General features: G+C 43.2%; 1 protein-coding gene across 1 annotated transcript in view; it reads right to left on the reverse strand.

Moving 5' to 3' along the window:
• adam12a (ADAM metallopeptidase domain 12a) overlaps nucleotides 1-16,784 on the reverse strand; it is a gene marked incomplete at both ends in the record, with an annotated part of 173,209 nt that overhangs the window by 59,712 nt on the left and 96,713 nt on the right. Inside the window, 5 exons of the mRNA XM_080747303.1 lie at nucleotides 415-563; nucleotides 9,069-9,153; nucleotides 11,689-11,858; nucleotides 13,157-13,228; nucleotides 14,565-14,630. Of these exons, the coding sequence (XP_080603429.1) occupies nucleotides 415-563; nucleotides 9,069-9,153; nucleotides 11,689-11,858; nucleotides 13,157-13,228; nucleotides 14,565-14,630 (542 nt within the window). The remainder of the gene's footprint in view (nucleotides 1-414; nucleotides 564-9,068; nucleotides 9,154-11,688; nucleotides 11,859-13,156; nucleotides 13,229-14,564; nucleotides 14,631-16,784) is intronic.

The raw sequence follows: 16,784 nt of genomic DNA on the forward strand, positions 1-16,784 counted from the left end.
ACAGCACAATCATCAGTGTATTTTGGATTCATGTCAATTTATGTTTTCAGATATTTAACCACTTGAACCGTCAATACTGTATAAACTTGACCTTTCACTCTATACTAGTGTGCTCTTTTCCCCCTCTAGACTAAACCTCTTTGACGAAAATAGCTGATCTACAAGCTCACAAGCTGCGAGGCGTTGTGAGCTTGTAGATCGGCTATTTTTGGCAAGTGGTTAATATAACTAGTAACTCTGAGGACCCCCTAGGGGGCCCGGACCCCCTGTTGAAGACCCCTGATCTACACCATTATCTGTTATTCTTTATATCTATCTATTGTCAAGCTGGGAAGACACACATTGTCATTTTTTTCAACTTGTTATTTGGCACTGCAGAATCGTCTATGAGGACCGCGGACCGTTCCAACTCACCCTGTGGAGGGGGTCATGATGCAGCCCCCGCGGTCCACTGTCACCCTGCAGCCGCAGCCCCTCTCTGGTGTGTCATGGTTCATCCCAAAGTTGTGGCCCAGCTCGTGGGCCAGGGTGACCGCTGCTCCCAGGGGGTTGTCCGAGTGGTCCTGAAACATTACACAGTAAAAGAGAAGGAAAAAAAGTTGCATTACTGTACATATCTTACAACCCCCAATAAGACAGACAGAAACATTAATTATGCATTCTGTATAAGTCAGTGCTCAAATGTTTACATTTCAAGGATCCCCAGTTACTGTTGGAATGTATTAGACCAGTGTTTCTCAAACTTTCACATTCCAAGGTCTCCCCTTAAAGGCCAACTTCACCTCTGGGACAACCAGATTTTATTTTATTGTTGTTTGGGACACGATCAACACAATCCTGAGTTATTTTTTGTGTTCAATCTGATGATGCATCATGCTGCATCATATGATGCAAAATGCATCACTAGTCATGCTGAAATCAGGATTGTGTTGATCTTGTCCCAAACAACAATAAAATAAGATCTGGTTGTCCCAGAGGTGAAGTGGGCCTTTGCTTTAACTCTGACAGTGTACAAATGGAACCAAAAATGTGTACACTGTCAGAGTTACAGACTTGTATGGTTCAATTTAGACCCCCCTAAAGGAATCATGAAATCCACTTTGAGAACCACTACATTAGACCACGGAGTGTACAACTGGAACCAGATGGAACCCATAACCTAAGGCCATTTGTACACTCTCGGAATTACAGAACTTTTGAGGGTTCTTGGTTCTTAACTAACAATTGCTTAGCTTGGGACCCCCTGGAAACCCCTCAAGGACACCGGGGGGACCCCGGACCTCAGTTTGAAAACCACTGTTATAAATAAACCAACATATTATTATTGTGACCTATTTTAGTCCCATTTCTGGGCATGATTCTGAACAAAGATCCATTCCACTTATGCTGCATTCACCCTGGCGGCTACAAATGATACAAAGATTAAAAAAAACCAAAAAAAAAACAACACGGCTGATGGAAATAATTAGTTTTCCTCTCCATTACAGTAGCTGCAGCTGAAGCCAGCTCAACTTGGATGGTGGCTCTGTGGATTTTGTAGCGGCCACAAATGTCGGCTTTATATTTTCATGTCACTGGCTTCCATTGGAAATGAATGCAGTGTTGATTTTGACAGCAAATTTATATTTAGTTTTAGTCAGTCTTTTGAATAAAATTCCATTTAGTTTTAGTCATCTGAAATGTTTTTACTTTTAGTCAGTTTTAGTTGAGTTAATATCAAACAATTTTTGTCAACAAAATCTACAGTTATGACGCCTTGATGGTGTCGTATATAATGCCTGATTTTACAATAGTTTCATGTTGAAAATAGCCAATCCACAAACGCAACACCAGAGCACAGCCAAACATAAAACGATTTGTCTTTTAGTTCTGCTGGATCTCTTCTCCACTAGTCACATTTACGTCATAGTTTTAGTCTACAAAATGAACACTGTAAAGTAGCTTCTAGTGTGACTGCAGCATTACAGTTTGGTTGTGCAAAAACAATGGCTAATTACACATACTCTAGGAGAAAAGATACCCAGTCACAGGAAGATTATGGCTTCTCCGAGGGTGCACTGGAGAGAAATCACTCAAAATAAGCATGTCTAATTGCATACTGTCGAAATTAAACAAACACTCTTCAATCCCCCGCTCCCCCCTCCCCCCCAACCCCCAACCCAGACTCTTGCCATCCAAAAATGAGGAATGAAACGGCACCGCGTGGACCGACATATTCAGTGCTTTCGCTCAGCAGACCTTGACAATGCCAGATGTGCGGTTCCGACATAACGCACACACACAGAGATCTGGATTTCCTCCCGTGTGCACATCTCACACACACACGCACACGCACACACACACACACACACACACACACACACACACACACACACACACACACACAGAGAGAGGAGAGGGACAGAAACAAGTGGAACACTGAGACAGGTCAGTCAGAAAGATGTCCGCAAGGTCAGAAACAGTACATGACCAGAGTGACCCGCGGTCGGTCGCTGAGATTTCCTGCAGAAAAGGTGTTATGTGTAAGGACACATGAAAAGCCAGATGAATTATGTATGTCGGCAGCTACAAACAGAGAAATAATGGTCCTTAAATGTCACACAGTGAAGTGACAATTTTAAGGACTTTTAAGACCTTTTTAATACCTAAAAATTAAACCTCGGTTCGAAGTGAAGTGGTGAATTTTTATTCTATGTGTACTAGAGCTTTGAAATCAGTGTTCCAGATCTATACATTCTGTGTTCTAGATCTATACTTTCTATGTGCTTTAGTTCTATAATTTTATGAATTCTGAATGAATGAATGATTTTGTCTGGAGGGCCAAATTGTCATGTGAAGCTTGACCAATCCACAATTCTGCATGCACGGGACATGTACGGGACATGTACGGGACAGACATTCTCACTCCTTGAGAATCTATGGGAATCCTCAAAAAAACAGGTACAGGACAAACAAAGCCAGTCCTTGGAAGCGGCTTTCACCACTTCAAAAAAATCTATTCGTTTTTAGGGACCTTTAACCCTCTTGTCCCTACTGTATATTCTGGGCATCTCTTAAAGAGGTGGTGTCATAGTTTTGTACTTTTTCAGTTTTGTATGTGTCTATTGAGTTAACATTACGCTAATAGACCCCCAGGTATGGTTATAAATAATTAAGCAATATTACACAAGAGGGTGTGCTTTATCATTATTATAGGCACACCTGAAGTCAACCGGAAGATTCACCCTACCCTTTGGGTGCACTGCCCTGCTTGCGCGTCGGCGTGCGGAGCCACCAGAGTCTTCGGTCCCTGTGCATTATTCAGCCCCACCCGCTTAAACCAGGCTGGGGCTGATGAAGCGCTCTGCCGGGCGGCTGGAGAAGGCAACGGTCAGCAGCTGTCCACACTCACTAAACATTCCAGCTGCACTGCCTGGATTCATGAAAAAACCAACCCACTAATTCCGTTTCTGCTGGAATGCCAGGCACCTTTCTGCACTGCTTCATCTTGCGAGCTTTAACCACTTTGAACCTGGCGTCCATATTTCGGGCATGTCATTGTAGGTGAAATTTAGAATTATTTAGATATTAAAGGCCAAATGGATAAAGTGGGTGGACGATGATGGCTGGGCGTCACATCTGGATTTGATTGGCCAAAACCAGTCGCAAACAAAAAATCACACTTGTGTGAACTGAGCGGTGGAGGCTGCGTGTGTGTGTGTGTGTGTGTGTGTGTGTGTGTGTGTGTGTGCGTGCGTGCGTGCGTGTGTGTGTGTGTATTTGTGTGTGTGAATGTGAGTGTGAGTGTGCCTAGCTGGCCTGAACAACAGCGCCCCTCCCTTAACATGTGTGGTCAGAAAAGGTATAGCAGCCAGGCTACATACACCACAGGCTACATACAGACAGACAGACACACACACACGGATACACACACGGCCACGCTATGGAGACGGTGTGACCACCGCTCAAAAATGCGGTTTTGATTGGCAAAGATTAAAGGTCTTATTTCTGAGCCAAATTATTAAAAAAACTACAGATTACAGAAAAACCACTGAATGTTGAAAGGTCAGGTTTTTTTGGTGTAATTGAGGTCAAGAAACAAAAGCCTAAGAATAAAAATTTAAAAAGTGATGTCAAAGACCTTTAATGTTACATAATGCTCTGATCAGCGACTTAACTCTTTTTATATGTAGTTTACAAAAATAGCAACAAAAAAACTTCTACAACATCTACAAGCTATCCGTTACATGACAAAGTATACAGTGCTCAAGAATTGGCCCGAGGAGAATTCCACGGTCCCATTACGTCTCTATTCGTCTCCATCTGTCTCTAGTCGTCTCCCCCACTAAAACGTACAGTAAGTAAGTGCAACATATTGCGATCTGTCGGATGGAAAATCCATATCGGCAGTGCGGGGTGGATGTTATCCTCAAAAAACAACATTTGAGAGCCGTGGGGGAGAAGCCAGTGAAAGGGTTCAAAGCGTGCAGGCTCCTCTCTAAATGAAAGGATCAAGTCAGACAACAGCAACATGATTTCCACAGCAGAAGGTTTGGTGCCGGGGCCTCTGGGGGTGGAAAGTAACTAAGTACAAACTACAAGTACTGTACTTGAGTACAACTTTGAGGCACTGTTACTTTACTTGAGTATTTGCATTTTGATCTATTCCACTACATCTCAGATATTGCACTTTCTTAACTCCACTACAATTATTTGACAGCTTTAGTTACTAGTCACTTTAGGGATGTAGATTATTATTGCAAAAAAGCCCTGTTTTATGCTTCTGATATTTGAAAATAGCCCATTTACAAGCTCTCAACACATTGCCTTGCAAGGTGTTGTGAGCTTGTAGATCTGCCAAATGTTTTGACAAATTTAGAATTTTTACTTTGTCAGGTATATTTGGATGCAAAAAAAAAGTACATTTGCTCAAGTGAAAGTTTGAACACAGGCCCTTTAGTATATTTATATTGCGGTATTGCTACTTTATTACCCCCTAGGGGGTCCTCAGAGTTACTACAGGGGGTCCTCCAAATCTTTGTGTGATAGAAACTTTTAACCACTTGAACCCTAGCATCCTCAGAACTTTAGCCAAAAATAGCAAACGCCTCGCGAGGCGTTGTGAGCTTGTAGATCGGCTATTTTCGGCAAAGAGCTTTGGTGTAGAGGGGAAAAAGAGCAGACTAAGTACAGAGTGAAAGTTCAAGTTTATGAAGTATTGACGGTTCAAGTGGTTACATATCTGAAAACACAAATTGACATAAATCCAAAATACACGATGATTGTGCTGTAAAACGATGAAACTGTATGGAATCTATGAAAAGGTTGTGGGGGTCCCTACTTCATCTCTCTCTCTCAACGAAGGGGTCCTTGGCCTGAAAACATTGAAGACTCCTGTTTTATGTGGATCCCTATCACGGCTGCCACCAAAGTAGCAGCTACTCTACCTGGGGCCCACACAAAAACAACTTTTACTTAAGTAGTGTAAGTGGTGGAAGTACTTCTTCCACCAGTGAGCAGAAGGCTTGGTGCCGGCAGGGCCTCGAGGGGAGCGGAGGCTAATCCTTCATGTGTATGACCTGATGTATGTGTGTATGTTAGGGCTCTGCCATAACGACCGCGTCCCCACTTTACCATCTGGGAGGACGACAAGCTAAGAACCATCTGGGGGACGACTGACTGACTGACTGGCTGTAAAAACCCTGACCACCAGGCCCTGGCAGACCCCAAGAAAAATACAGACTCTGTCAGGAGAGAGAAAACGGGGTGCAAAATGACAAGAGAGGGAGAGAGAGAGAGAGAGAGAGAGAGAGAGAGGACGAGGAGGTGGGGAAGGGAGGGGAGGGGAATAGAGAGGATAGAGGAGAACAAAAATGGAGAGAGACTGAATGAAGAGTGATGAGAAAGGAAACATGGTAAAGGGGTTGTCGTGACTAGAGATGGGACGATATGAAAATGTCATATCACGATTATTGTGACAAAAGAAATCGCGGTTTACGATATTATCGCGATAATCAAAATCCATTATCCTGGGGCGGAACATTTGCCAAAAAATAGCCGATCTACAAGCTTGCAACGTGACGCGTTGTGACGTGTTGTGAGCTTGTAGATCAGCTATTTTTTGACAAAGATATTTGATAGAGAGTGGAAAAAAGTCTGTATCAAGTACGTATATTATAAGTACCTTTTACCAATAGAGGGTTTAAGTGGTACAGGATATGCAGCTCGGCAAATAAAAGGTGAATTGATCCCAGTGCACGACGGAGGATAATATCACGATAAATAAAATCTCCACAATACGATTATCGTGAGTGTTTTTTTATCACAATAAACGATAATATCGCGTATCGTCCCATCCCTAGTCGTGACTGAGAGTGAGAGAGAAACAGAGGTGAGAGTCTATGAGAGATGTGTCGAGAGACGTACATAAAACGAGTATTATTCCAGCATGACTGTCTCCAATACAAAGACCCAACGTGACCCTGGAGCGGTTAGGGTTCCCCCTTCGCATGATGGGCGATCGTTTTGCAACGAGGCCCGGTGTTTTCCTTCACCCCGCGCCACGCTACAGTACGTCCCTCGTAGCCGCCCGCTAGCCACGATTCTTGAAATAGAAAAAGAAGAAGCTGTCAGATCTCGCGAAATCGATACGTCCCCTGATTTATCCGCCGGCGGGGCACTCGCCGGCCTACCCTGTCGGGCCGACGCCAGGCGAGAGACTATACCCGCGTGCTAAGCGAACAGCCCACTACCGCCACCCACCCACCCACCCACCCATCCCTCCCGCCCTACCGAAAAGTTGCAATTGTGCATTAATATCCACTCTGAGAAATCCTCAGTTCAACTCCTCTCAAAGGGGAAACATGAGAGCTGTTATGTCAGCCAGGAGGGAGCGAGCCAAGAACTCTGCAAGGGTGGGGTGGGGGGTGGGGGGGGGTATGAAGCACACGGGCGGGAGACCAGGACGAGGAGGAGGAGAAAGTGGAGGAGAGAAGGAACGAAACAACGATAAAGTAGGTCAATTCTCAACCTTTTTTCTCAAAAGACGCCCAGTTTGATATGCATTAGGGCCACGGACCCCCATTTGATGCAATGTTTTATCTGCACTAGGGATGGAGCCCTAAACAAGGGTACTGTAGCTCGATTACCCGATAACACATTTATTGAGTGCCCGTATCAATAAGCTTTGGGCTTATCAAGCTTGTTATCGAGCATAGCGTCCCATGACATCATAATACACATCAATAATCAAGAGAGCAAGAAATTATTACAGTACTTACTACAGTACTACAGTACTATTCATTATATACAGTCGTTTAACACTTATTTCACACTAATGAATGATTGTTTTAATGATATTAGCCACTTTTGTCAATTGTCATCTTCATAGATCGTGGTCAGCAACTGGCCAATAAAAAAAAGACACCAGTTCTGTTCTGAATTTCCACAAAATATTAGAAAACGCTCAATAGTGGGCTCGATAAAAGCCCGGCTGTGTGTGTGTGTGTGTGTGTGTGTGTGTGTGTGTGTGTGTGTGTGTGTGTGTGTGTGTGTGTGTGTGTGTGTGTGTCATTGTGGAAAATGTGTAGAAAATCAGCGCCCGCTCTCGTGCACAATTAGAATAAAAACAAATGAAATTTTGGCTATGTATCGGGGATGCATCCTGGTGAAATATCTGGCAGTGTGTGATACCTTGTCTGTGATCAATCTTGTCAGCGAAAACCACAACGAGCCAATTTCAAGAAAGTCCATTTCGACCCCTGCTGGTCCCCCCAAGCCCGACTTTGAGAAACAACAATGAATTGGTCTCATTTTACCGAATCCTCTGTGAACTGCAAGAGAGTGTCTTGTCTCCTTTCCAGGAAACGTCCAATACCCAGGACTATTATCTCTGTCTCTTCCCTGATATATGGAGTACAGGTGTATGGCTGGGTAAATGCAGGTGCGTGCGTGTGTGTGTGCGTGTGTGTGCGTGTGTGTTTGCACACGTGCAAGAGAATGCACACATTCTGCAGCACCTGAACATACAGATACTTACCGGTGTTGGATTTGCTAGGGGGGATCGGAAGAAAATACACCTCTGCTTTTGATATGCCCCCAAGTCATTCATTTTTATGAATGGTTTTATCCCTGCTTCTAGTCAGGCTGAGTTCAAGCAGAAATGCAGATCTAATCTGATATGTTTGATATTTATCGTCGCTGTCGGGCAGAAACTTTGTATCTCCAAGTTTCAAATGTGTATGTTCTTTCGCAAAGTAAAGCCCTGCTTCATCATACAAGGCCGTTGCACAAAAGTAGTGAAAACAGCAGATCTACAAGCACACGTTGTGTGCTTGTTGATCGGCTGTTTTCACTAGTTTAAATCATTTTTAAAATGATAAATGCAGAACGAACGGTTTTGGACATACAAGGTTTCCACTTGACAACGACGTTATGTTTCAATGCTTGCCATACTGTAATGTCTCAATTTCACATTTTCATTAAAATAATTGCCTTAACCATATTAAACCAATTCAAATGTGTCAAACTTTGTCAGCCTTTATGTCAAATGTTCCTCTTTTCTTTATAAAAACAAATAAGTAAAATGGCATATCTAGAAGCTTGTCACGACACATTAGCCGCGTTTACGTGGACACCTTTCTTCCAATCTGATTAAAATAAACCTGATTGAAGGTTTTGGATTGAAAGTGTTTACATGTGGTGAGATCAATCTGATCTGTTTTTTGATCAGGTTGTAAAAAGGTCTAGACCACCCCTCTGCATCTGGTTAGAATTTAAATCTGGTTGGTTTTGATCTGATTTATTTGGTGTATACATGGAGAATTTTAATCAGATTTATTTTAAATCTTGTTTTAACCCGATTAAAAGTGTCCATGTAAACGCAGCTAATGTAAGCTTGTAGTTATGTTTCACTATTTACAATAAAGCACATAAGGAGGAGCGCACACCTAAGTGAGTGAGGTGCTGACCACGCAGATAACACTGAATGAGAAGGAAGAGGCCGCACACTCCTCAGCCACGATGCAAATAACTTATTTAACCTATACTTAACTATTTACAATATACAAAGAATATAGGCCTCCTCTTACCATGACAATGCCTCCAGACTGCTCTGCGGTGCACATGCTCATGATGGGAGCCATGCCGATGGTGGTGCCCTGGAAGTACACCCCACTGCAGGAAACACACAGCACACAGAGGAGCTTAGAGGGATATTCCACTTTTATCATTTTATCGTCTAATCAGGCTTTTGTGAACACCCTGGACAGATTTTAATTTGCTTGATTCAATATTTAGATATTTGATATTCATTTCATCAGACACTACGTATCCAGGGCCCATTCCTGACAAACCTAAATAAATGAAAAAAAGTTATCAAAAAACATGGCCAGCTCTCGTATTAGGAGGGTAGTATGAGTAACCAGAAAAAAAGACGTGTGTTTTTGATGAATCTATCATGGTTAAAATGGAGTTTGAAATTACAATGGATTTGTATAGGAATGGGCCCTGGATGGGGAGTGTCTGATGAAATTAATATCAAATATCTAAATATTGAATCAAGCAAATTAAAAACTGTCCAGGGTGGTCACAAAAGCCTGATTAGACGATAAAATTACCAAACGTTTTTTGAAAGTGGAATATCCCTGTAACAGAAGTGTGAGAGTTAGTCCTGTCACAATTATTACATCGCAATTATTTGACATAATCGCGATATGCGTCATATCTGCCATGTGCAACTTCAAAGCCTAAAAGCCATAACAGAAATGTAATTGTCAACGACAAAAATACAATTAAATCGTTAATCGCAATTATTTGAGTGACAGTTAATCGTCATGTAAAATGTCATAATCGTGACAGCCCTAGTGATAGTGTTCTACAACAGAATTGTACCAAGTCCTGGAAAAGACACACTGTGATTGGCCAGTAGTAATTTTGAGGCACTTAGGGGCAAACACTCACCCCGGGGCAAGCACTCACCCCCATACCTGATTTATGATTCTGTGCATATCGGGACATAACATTGTACAACAAAGTTTAAAATAACGCTTAAGTGGTCTATTAATTCGTTGATATCAAACTTTTTTTTGTTAAACACGCCTTGATTTTTCGATTAAATCGAAAAAGTTAAAGTGAAAGTTGCAGCCATAGTTAAAGAAAACTTTCAACACTTCAGATGTCATCAAAGTGACTGGGATCAGGCACTCAGGCCGTCCCCATGTTACAGGGCTGCAACCATAGCATCTTCCACGGAAAGGAAAACATGATGAAACTGATTGCATTGGGATTGGAGAAAGATTACTTTATATGAAAAGTCTGTCACAAAATTGCATCAGTGGCGGGATGGCAATTCATTATAAGAAGTTCAGCGTCGTGAAATATAGAGAACTCTTTCTATAAATGTTGGATTTTGTCCAACCAAGGACTTCCTTTGAAATCAATTCATTATATTGTCACTTTTTTTCTTCTTCAAATAGCGTGCCTGCAACTATATTAAATGGGGACAATAAATGTGAGCTTGTAGATCAGCTATTTTCAGGCATTAGGTTTCAATTTAGGTCACGAGATCAGGTCACACCGTATAACTTTATTCCTGTTGACTTTTTTGCCAAAAACAGCGATCTGTTATAACTGCCATTCAGTTTGAAACTAAACATAGTCGCGCCGGAGGCATCGCCCCAAAACAAACACAGCATTGTCTGAGCTTAACTCCTCCAGATCAGAAACATCATCCAACCGTAGGAGCTCGCTAACTCAAAACAATACTACGCAGTCTGCCGTTGAAAAAGAGCATCGCAATCCCATTTCTCAATTCACCGATTTGAATGGTAACCTTTTCTCTTTTTTTTTTTTTTCATCAATAATTAATTGTCTCGCGATGCATGGTTACATCGCTATTACCAGGGATGGAAACGTCCTGTATTCAGAGCCGAATCAGAAGTTAAGGTTTATGTTGCATTTTTTACTCCCCATCTCCCATTTCCCATTTCCTTTTTCTCTCTCTCTCCACTGGACTGTGTAATGAAAAAGCACAAATGTCTACTGTCCAGGCGAGGCAAAGTCTTGCCATGGGCACATTTGTCCGTGTAGTACAGACACATTGATGATCCCTGGCTGCTACCAGGCACGTCCGTCTGCAAAAAGTGCCCTCTCCAGACCATGAATGCAGTTTTTACGATGGTGAAAGAAATGCCAATGCCCTCTTTTCTATGCCATACCTGAAGCTAGCATTCAAGAGAAATTCCTTGTCCAAACTCTCCTGAATTTGAATGCAGCATGTTATTTGGACAGAATTGCCCTCTCTGTGTAGTATTGACTATTGAGGGCAGCAGTGGCTCAGGGGTAGAGAAACCGTCATTAGAACACAGAGGGTTCCCAGTTCGATCACAGGCTCCTCCAGAGTTAGTGTCGAAGAGTCCTTGAGCAAGACTCTGAACCCCTAGTTGCTCCCGGTGAGCAGGTTGGTGCCTTGCATGGTTTCCTCCGCCATCGGTGTAATAATGCACAATCTATGTAAAGCGTCTTGGATAAAGGCGCTATATAAATGCAACATTTACCATTTGACTTGATTATGTTTAGTTCAGTGTGGTATCAAGCACCAACAATAGCTGACCTCTGAGGTCTGCTATTTTCGATATTTTCACCAAAAGGCCCTTTTAGAAATGTCAGCCCCTGCCGCCTCTAACATTCTCTGCACCTCGCTCTCTGTACCTGACCAGCTGGGCGTTGTCGTGGGGCCTCTGGGGCAGCAGCTTGACCTTCCTCCAGTCCAGGAACTCGTGCAGCGTGGTGAAGGGGTCCTGGGTGATGGGACACTTGTCCACGTCGCTCCACACCTCCAGCCCCACCAGAGCCACGCGGATGTTCAGCGCCCTGTAGAACTGACGGGGGGAAGAGCAGTGGTGCAAAGTGACTAAGTATTGCAAATATTCTACTTTTACTCCACTACAATTATTTGAAAACTTTAGGCTAAAGCAGGGTTCCCCAAATAGTTTTCCCCAAGGTCTGAATTATGTCTAGGGTACCAAGCAGAGGGCCACAACATTGCAGGGGGCGACGGTGGCGTTTCCGCTACTCCAGCAACAGTTCAGATATCGTCACTGTCGGGCAGAAACCTCTTATCTCCAAGTTTCAAATGTGTACGTTTTTTGGTAAAGCAAAGCCCTGCTTCATCATACAAGATCGTCGCACAAAACTAGTGAAAACAGCCGATCTACAAGCACACAACGCCTCGCATCGCCGTTCTGTGCTTGTAGATCGGCTGTTTTCACTAGTTTAGTACATTTTTTAGATGATAAATACAAAACGAACGGTTTTGGACATACAAGGTTTCCACCCGACAACGACGATATACTAGTGTTGTTGCTGCTCTTATACCACCATTATTACTGGGGTTGGTGGGGGCCAGACAGTAGCCCCCCGCGGGCCGCAAATGGCCCGCGGGCCGCCTATTGGGGAACCCTGGGCTAAAGTGATAGAGAGACACTGGTGAATGCTTGTGTGTGATAGTAGTAGGCTGGCACACAAGTCATGTACTTGTGTGGTGGCTTGCTTTGGTGACATGTCACACTGTAAATCACACTATCGCCCATCTTCCTCTGCCACGGCTCACCCCGTGAGTGTACCACAATACTTTTTTATAACATGTCTTCTTTAAGCAGTAAATGGCAACAGCCCTTGAATGAATTCTTCACTCCATGGCCACAACTTGTGACTTTTCAAAAAGGCAAAATTATACTATATCGTCGTTGTCGGGTGGAAATCTTGTATGTCCAAAACTGTTTGTTTTGTATTTATCAGTTTTAAAATGATTTAAACTAACGCCTCGCACTGCGAGGCGTTGTGTGCTTGTAGATCAGCTGTTTTTACTACTTTTGTGCGATGGCCTTGTGTGATGAAGCAGTGCTATACTTTGCAAAAAAATGTACACATTTTAAACTTGGAGATACGAGGTTTCTGCCCGACAGTGACGATATATTCTATTTCAAACAAAGCGTGTTTCATTACAATGACATTATTTTTTTGTTAATGCTCAGCAGAATCGTCAAATTGATCATTCCGTTAATAACACATACTGGAATGCTGGCTGGCTAATTCCTGACAGGCTGGATGTGAAGTGTAATAAATCACGTTGCAGCACGGCATCACGTCCCACCCCAACTATTGATCCCATCCGTACCTTGTCCACGTAATTGGCGATCTCGGCCAGACGCTGTTTGACCTTCTCTATATCCTTGCCTTGTTTCTGGAACTGACAAAACACATGCAGGACAGGAGTCAAAAGTGAGAGCGGATCAAAGACGGTGATGGAGACCGAGAACATTGCGTTCTACAGCATCTCTTGGAGCGCACACGTTCAAAGTGAGCCGGACGTCTCCGGAGTTGCAGAGTCGCAGTTGTGACATTAATTCCCCTCTCAACGGGGCCGCTATCATCATCAAAGAGCTTCTCGCAGGGAGCTTATAAAGGCTGAAGCAGCGATAACCTCTCAACCACCTTGTCTTGGATCTAGGAACTCCTCCTCCTCCTCCCTCGGTGCATAGCAGAGGGATGTCACGCGTGCAGGGGTCATCGATATGTCCTTACACGGACAAAATGTGTCTGTGGCAAAGACTTACACACCATTATGATGTTCTTATTTTGATCATAAGACCCGATTACTGAACGTCAAGTCTCCAGCTTCAGAATATGTATGACACTATGACACCATGGCACACTAGGAGTCCACTAGTACTAGTTGTTCTCAAATGTTTTATTTGCAAGGACTACCATAACTCTGAGAGTGTACAAATGAAACCAAATGGACCGTATGGGTCCAATTGGTTCCATTTGTACTTTCAGAGTTACAAACCCGCTGTGTTCATTCAGGGCTATCTCTTTATGTGTTTCTGCTAATATAATTGTCCACTCATTTTGTATGTCTGTGGCCAAAAAAGATATTCTTGACAAAAAAGTCCAGCCCAAGCCAGCGTGGCGATGACCCCTGCACATGTGTGATCTGTAGACCTACAGAATATGTTGATCTATAAGCCTATGTGAGCTATACATAACGATCTGGAGTCAGTGATGAGCGATTCTCCTCCAACCCTCTTTAATCACATGAACCTTATATTCTGGAGTAGACGTTCAACGAAAACAGCATATCAACAACGTATACAGGGCATAGCAGTGGTGGCCATTTTGTGGTGTCACTGATAGAAACCCCATTCATTTTAGAGATAAGTTATTATTATATAAATGATTTTAAGCCTGGAACAAAGCAACCCAGATTCACCAGGAGCCTGAATGGCTTGACTCCAGCCTTAATCTCTATGGGAAAAATTCATGGATTTTATATCTGTGGCACCACAAAATATGGGGCTGACACGCATGTGATTCCCGCATACACGCACTTATAGTTGATATAGATAGACACATCATCGCGGAAGATAACAAGACGACTTAAGGGGCCAACTCATCCGTGTCTCGGGGGATGGGTGGGGGTGTGGGCGGGGGGTGGCGAGTGGGGTGCGTGTGACCTCTCACCCTGTGTTCCTGTGGGAGCCAGGAGCGGAACGGGACGTGACCCTGCCTCGACCCCTGCTTACCTCTCTGTTGTCGGCCACAATGATCAGTTCCACATACTTGGTGGTCGGCTGGGCGTGCCGCTTGTGCTGCAGAGGAGAGAGAGGGAGGGAGGGAGAGAGAGCAAGGAGGTAGATGTAAGATCAAATAAATCTCTATTGACCCCCGGGGGGAGATTCAGGTGTCACAGCGGCAGTAAAACACAGGAACAGGTACAGTATAAGAGAGAGGGAGAGAGAGTGAAGAGCCAATAAAAGATGAAATAAAGATGAAATCAAATAAGTTCTGACACAAGACATCTGCAGCACTTGGGGTCTCTGAATGAATGGGTTCACATTATGCAGGTAGACGTTTATTAATCTAGTGGAGGGGGGAGGAGGGGATCAGTTTCAACTGCTGATGGCTGCTCAGATGGTCATGATTATCGCTCGCTCAAGTTTTGGACTCGAGGTTTCTACCCGACAAAGACGAGTTGCTATTGTTATCGTTTGCACAGTCTGCAGAGCATGCCACACCAAGATTTTGTTGCTTATACTTGTATGAGTGACAAATAAACCCTTGAGTCTTGAATATATTAATAAATATGCATCTATTGCCAATGAATATATGAATGGATAATGTACAATAAACAGTGACTACAGTATTGAATATGTATGTACAGTGTCAACAGGCTTCAACATTGAGTATCTGTGAAGATGATGATGTTTGGGATAGTTAGGCCCCAAAATGACTTTTTTTCTATCGATTACTCACTCCAGATTTTGACGTTTTTGTCACATTCCTGGGCCAATAATTTGATGACCTGCGGAGACTCACCATTGAGTAATGCCAAAAAATTAAGGCTGGGACTTTAACTGATTAATTGCGATTAATTAATTACAGAAAATTAACGCGATTAAAAAAATTAACGCATTTTAATCGCACTTAGTTTTTGCACCACAGAACCTTCAGTTTCGGGCATACCGATCATAGTGATCGCAAACGCAAAGGGAGAAGTAGCCGATCAGAGCGCTTTGCTTGGCCCAGTGGATGCGAAATTTAGATTTAAAAAACTCACTCGTTGATTCACTCGTACAACAAAATGTGTTTTACTTGAAAAACAATGCTTCTCAGGTCAAATATCGATGTGCGATTAAAATGTGATTAATTGCGATTAATTAATCAAAGAGCCTGTAATTAATTAGATTAAAATATTTAATCGCATCCCAGCCCTACAAAAAATACAAAATAAAATCCATGAAAGGCTTTGAGTGGTGTGTAATTGATAGTAAATAAGTTATTTGGGGAGTGAACTATCCCTTTAACTACATACTGTAAACCCACTATTTGTAGTAACCTGGACATGAGTTGCCTACTGTACCTGTACTTGGTAAGCTCTTTTTGCCTCTACACCATATCTCTTTGCAGAAGATAGCAGATACAGCATTGTGTGTCCACGTTGGATAGCCAACATATAAAATAGGGTTAAACATAATTTGATGCTGATGCTAATGCTAAATTGATTCATTTTTCATGGGAAACCCCTGCTGGGGATCCCCGGACCCCACTTTGAGAACCACCACGATAGTGGAGAAAGAACAGGGTGTGTGTGTGTGTGTGTGTGTGTGTGTGTGTGTGTGTGTGTGTGTGTGTGTGTGTGTGTGTGTGTGTGTGTGTGTGTCGGGGTTGGGGGGGTGTTGGAGAGAAGGAGCGCAGAAGGAACACAGAAGGAGAGCAGGAGGAGACACGCAGCTTTCTGGGTCCTAAATATAGCAGGTGGGCACTCACTCCATAGGGCCTTGCACCTTTTACACACGCTTACGCACGAGCGACCAGGGGCGTCACACCAAATTCTGGGCCCTGGGTACAAGGATTCACTGCGGGCCCCCCATGAATGTTAACTATTGAAAAATTGCAGATATACAAGCTCGCAGCGCGGCACCAAGTGCCGCGCTGCGAGCTTGTAGATCTGCTATTTTTGAAAAATCGTGAAAATGTGTGCCAAGAAATGTTTCCATGTCAGTGATGCTCAAACTTTTTCATGTGAAGGACCCCCCATCTCAAAATATTTAGTTCCAGGGACCCCCCAGAAGCAAAATTTGAGTTTCAAATGTTCACTTAAAAAATACATATTCAAAGATTTGCGCACATTTTCACGACTTTTCAAAAATAGCAGATCTACAAGCTCGCAGCGCGGCACTCGGTGCCGCGCTGTGAGCTTGTATATCTGCTATTTTTCAATAGCTAAAGTTACTAGGGCCCCT

This window comes from Nannobrachium achirus (genome assembly GCF_963921795.1).
Source record: "Nannobrachium achirus genome assembly, chromosome: 18".
In the NCBI taxonomy this organism is placed as follows: domain Eukaryota; kingdom Metazoa; phylum Chordata; class Actinopteri; order Myctophiformes; family Myctophidae; genus Nannobrachium; species Nannobrachium achirus.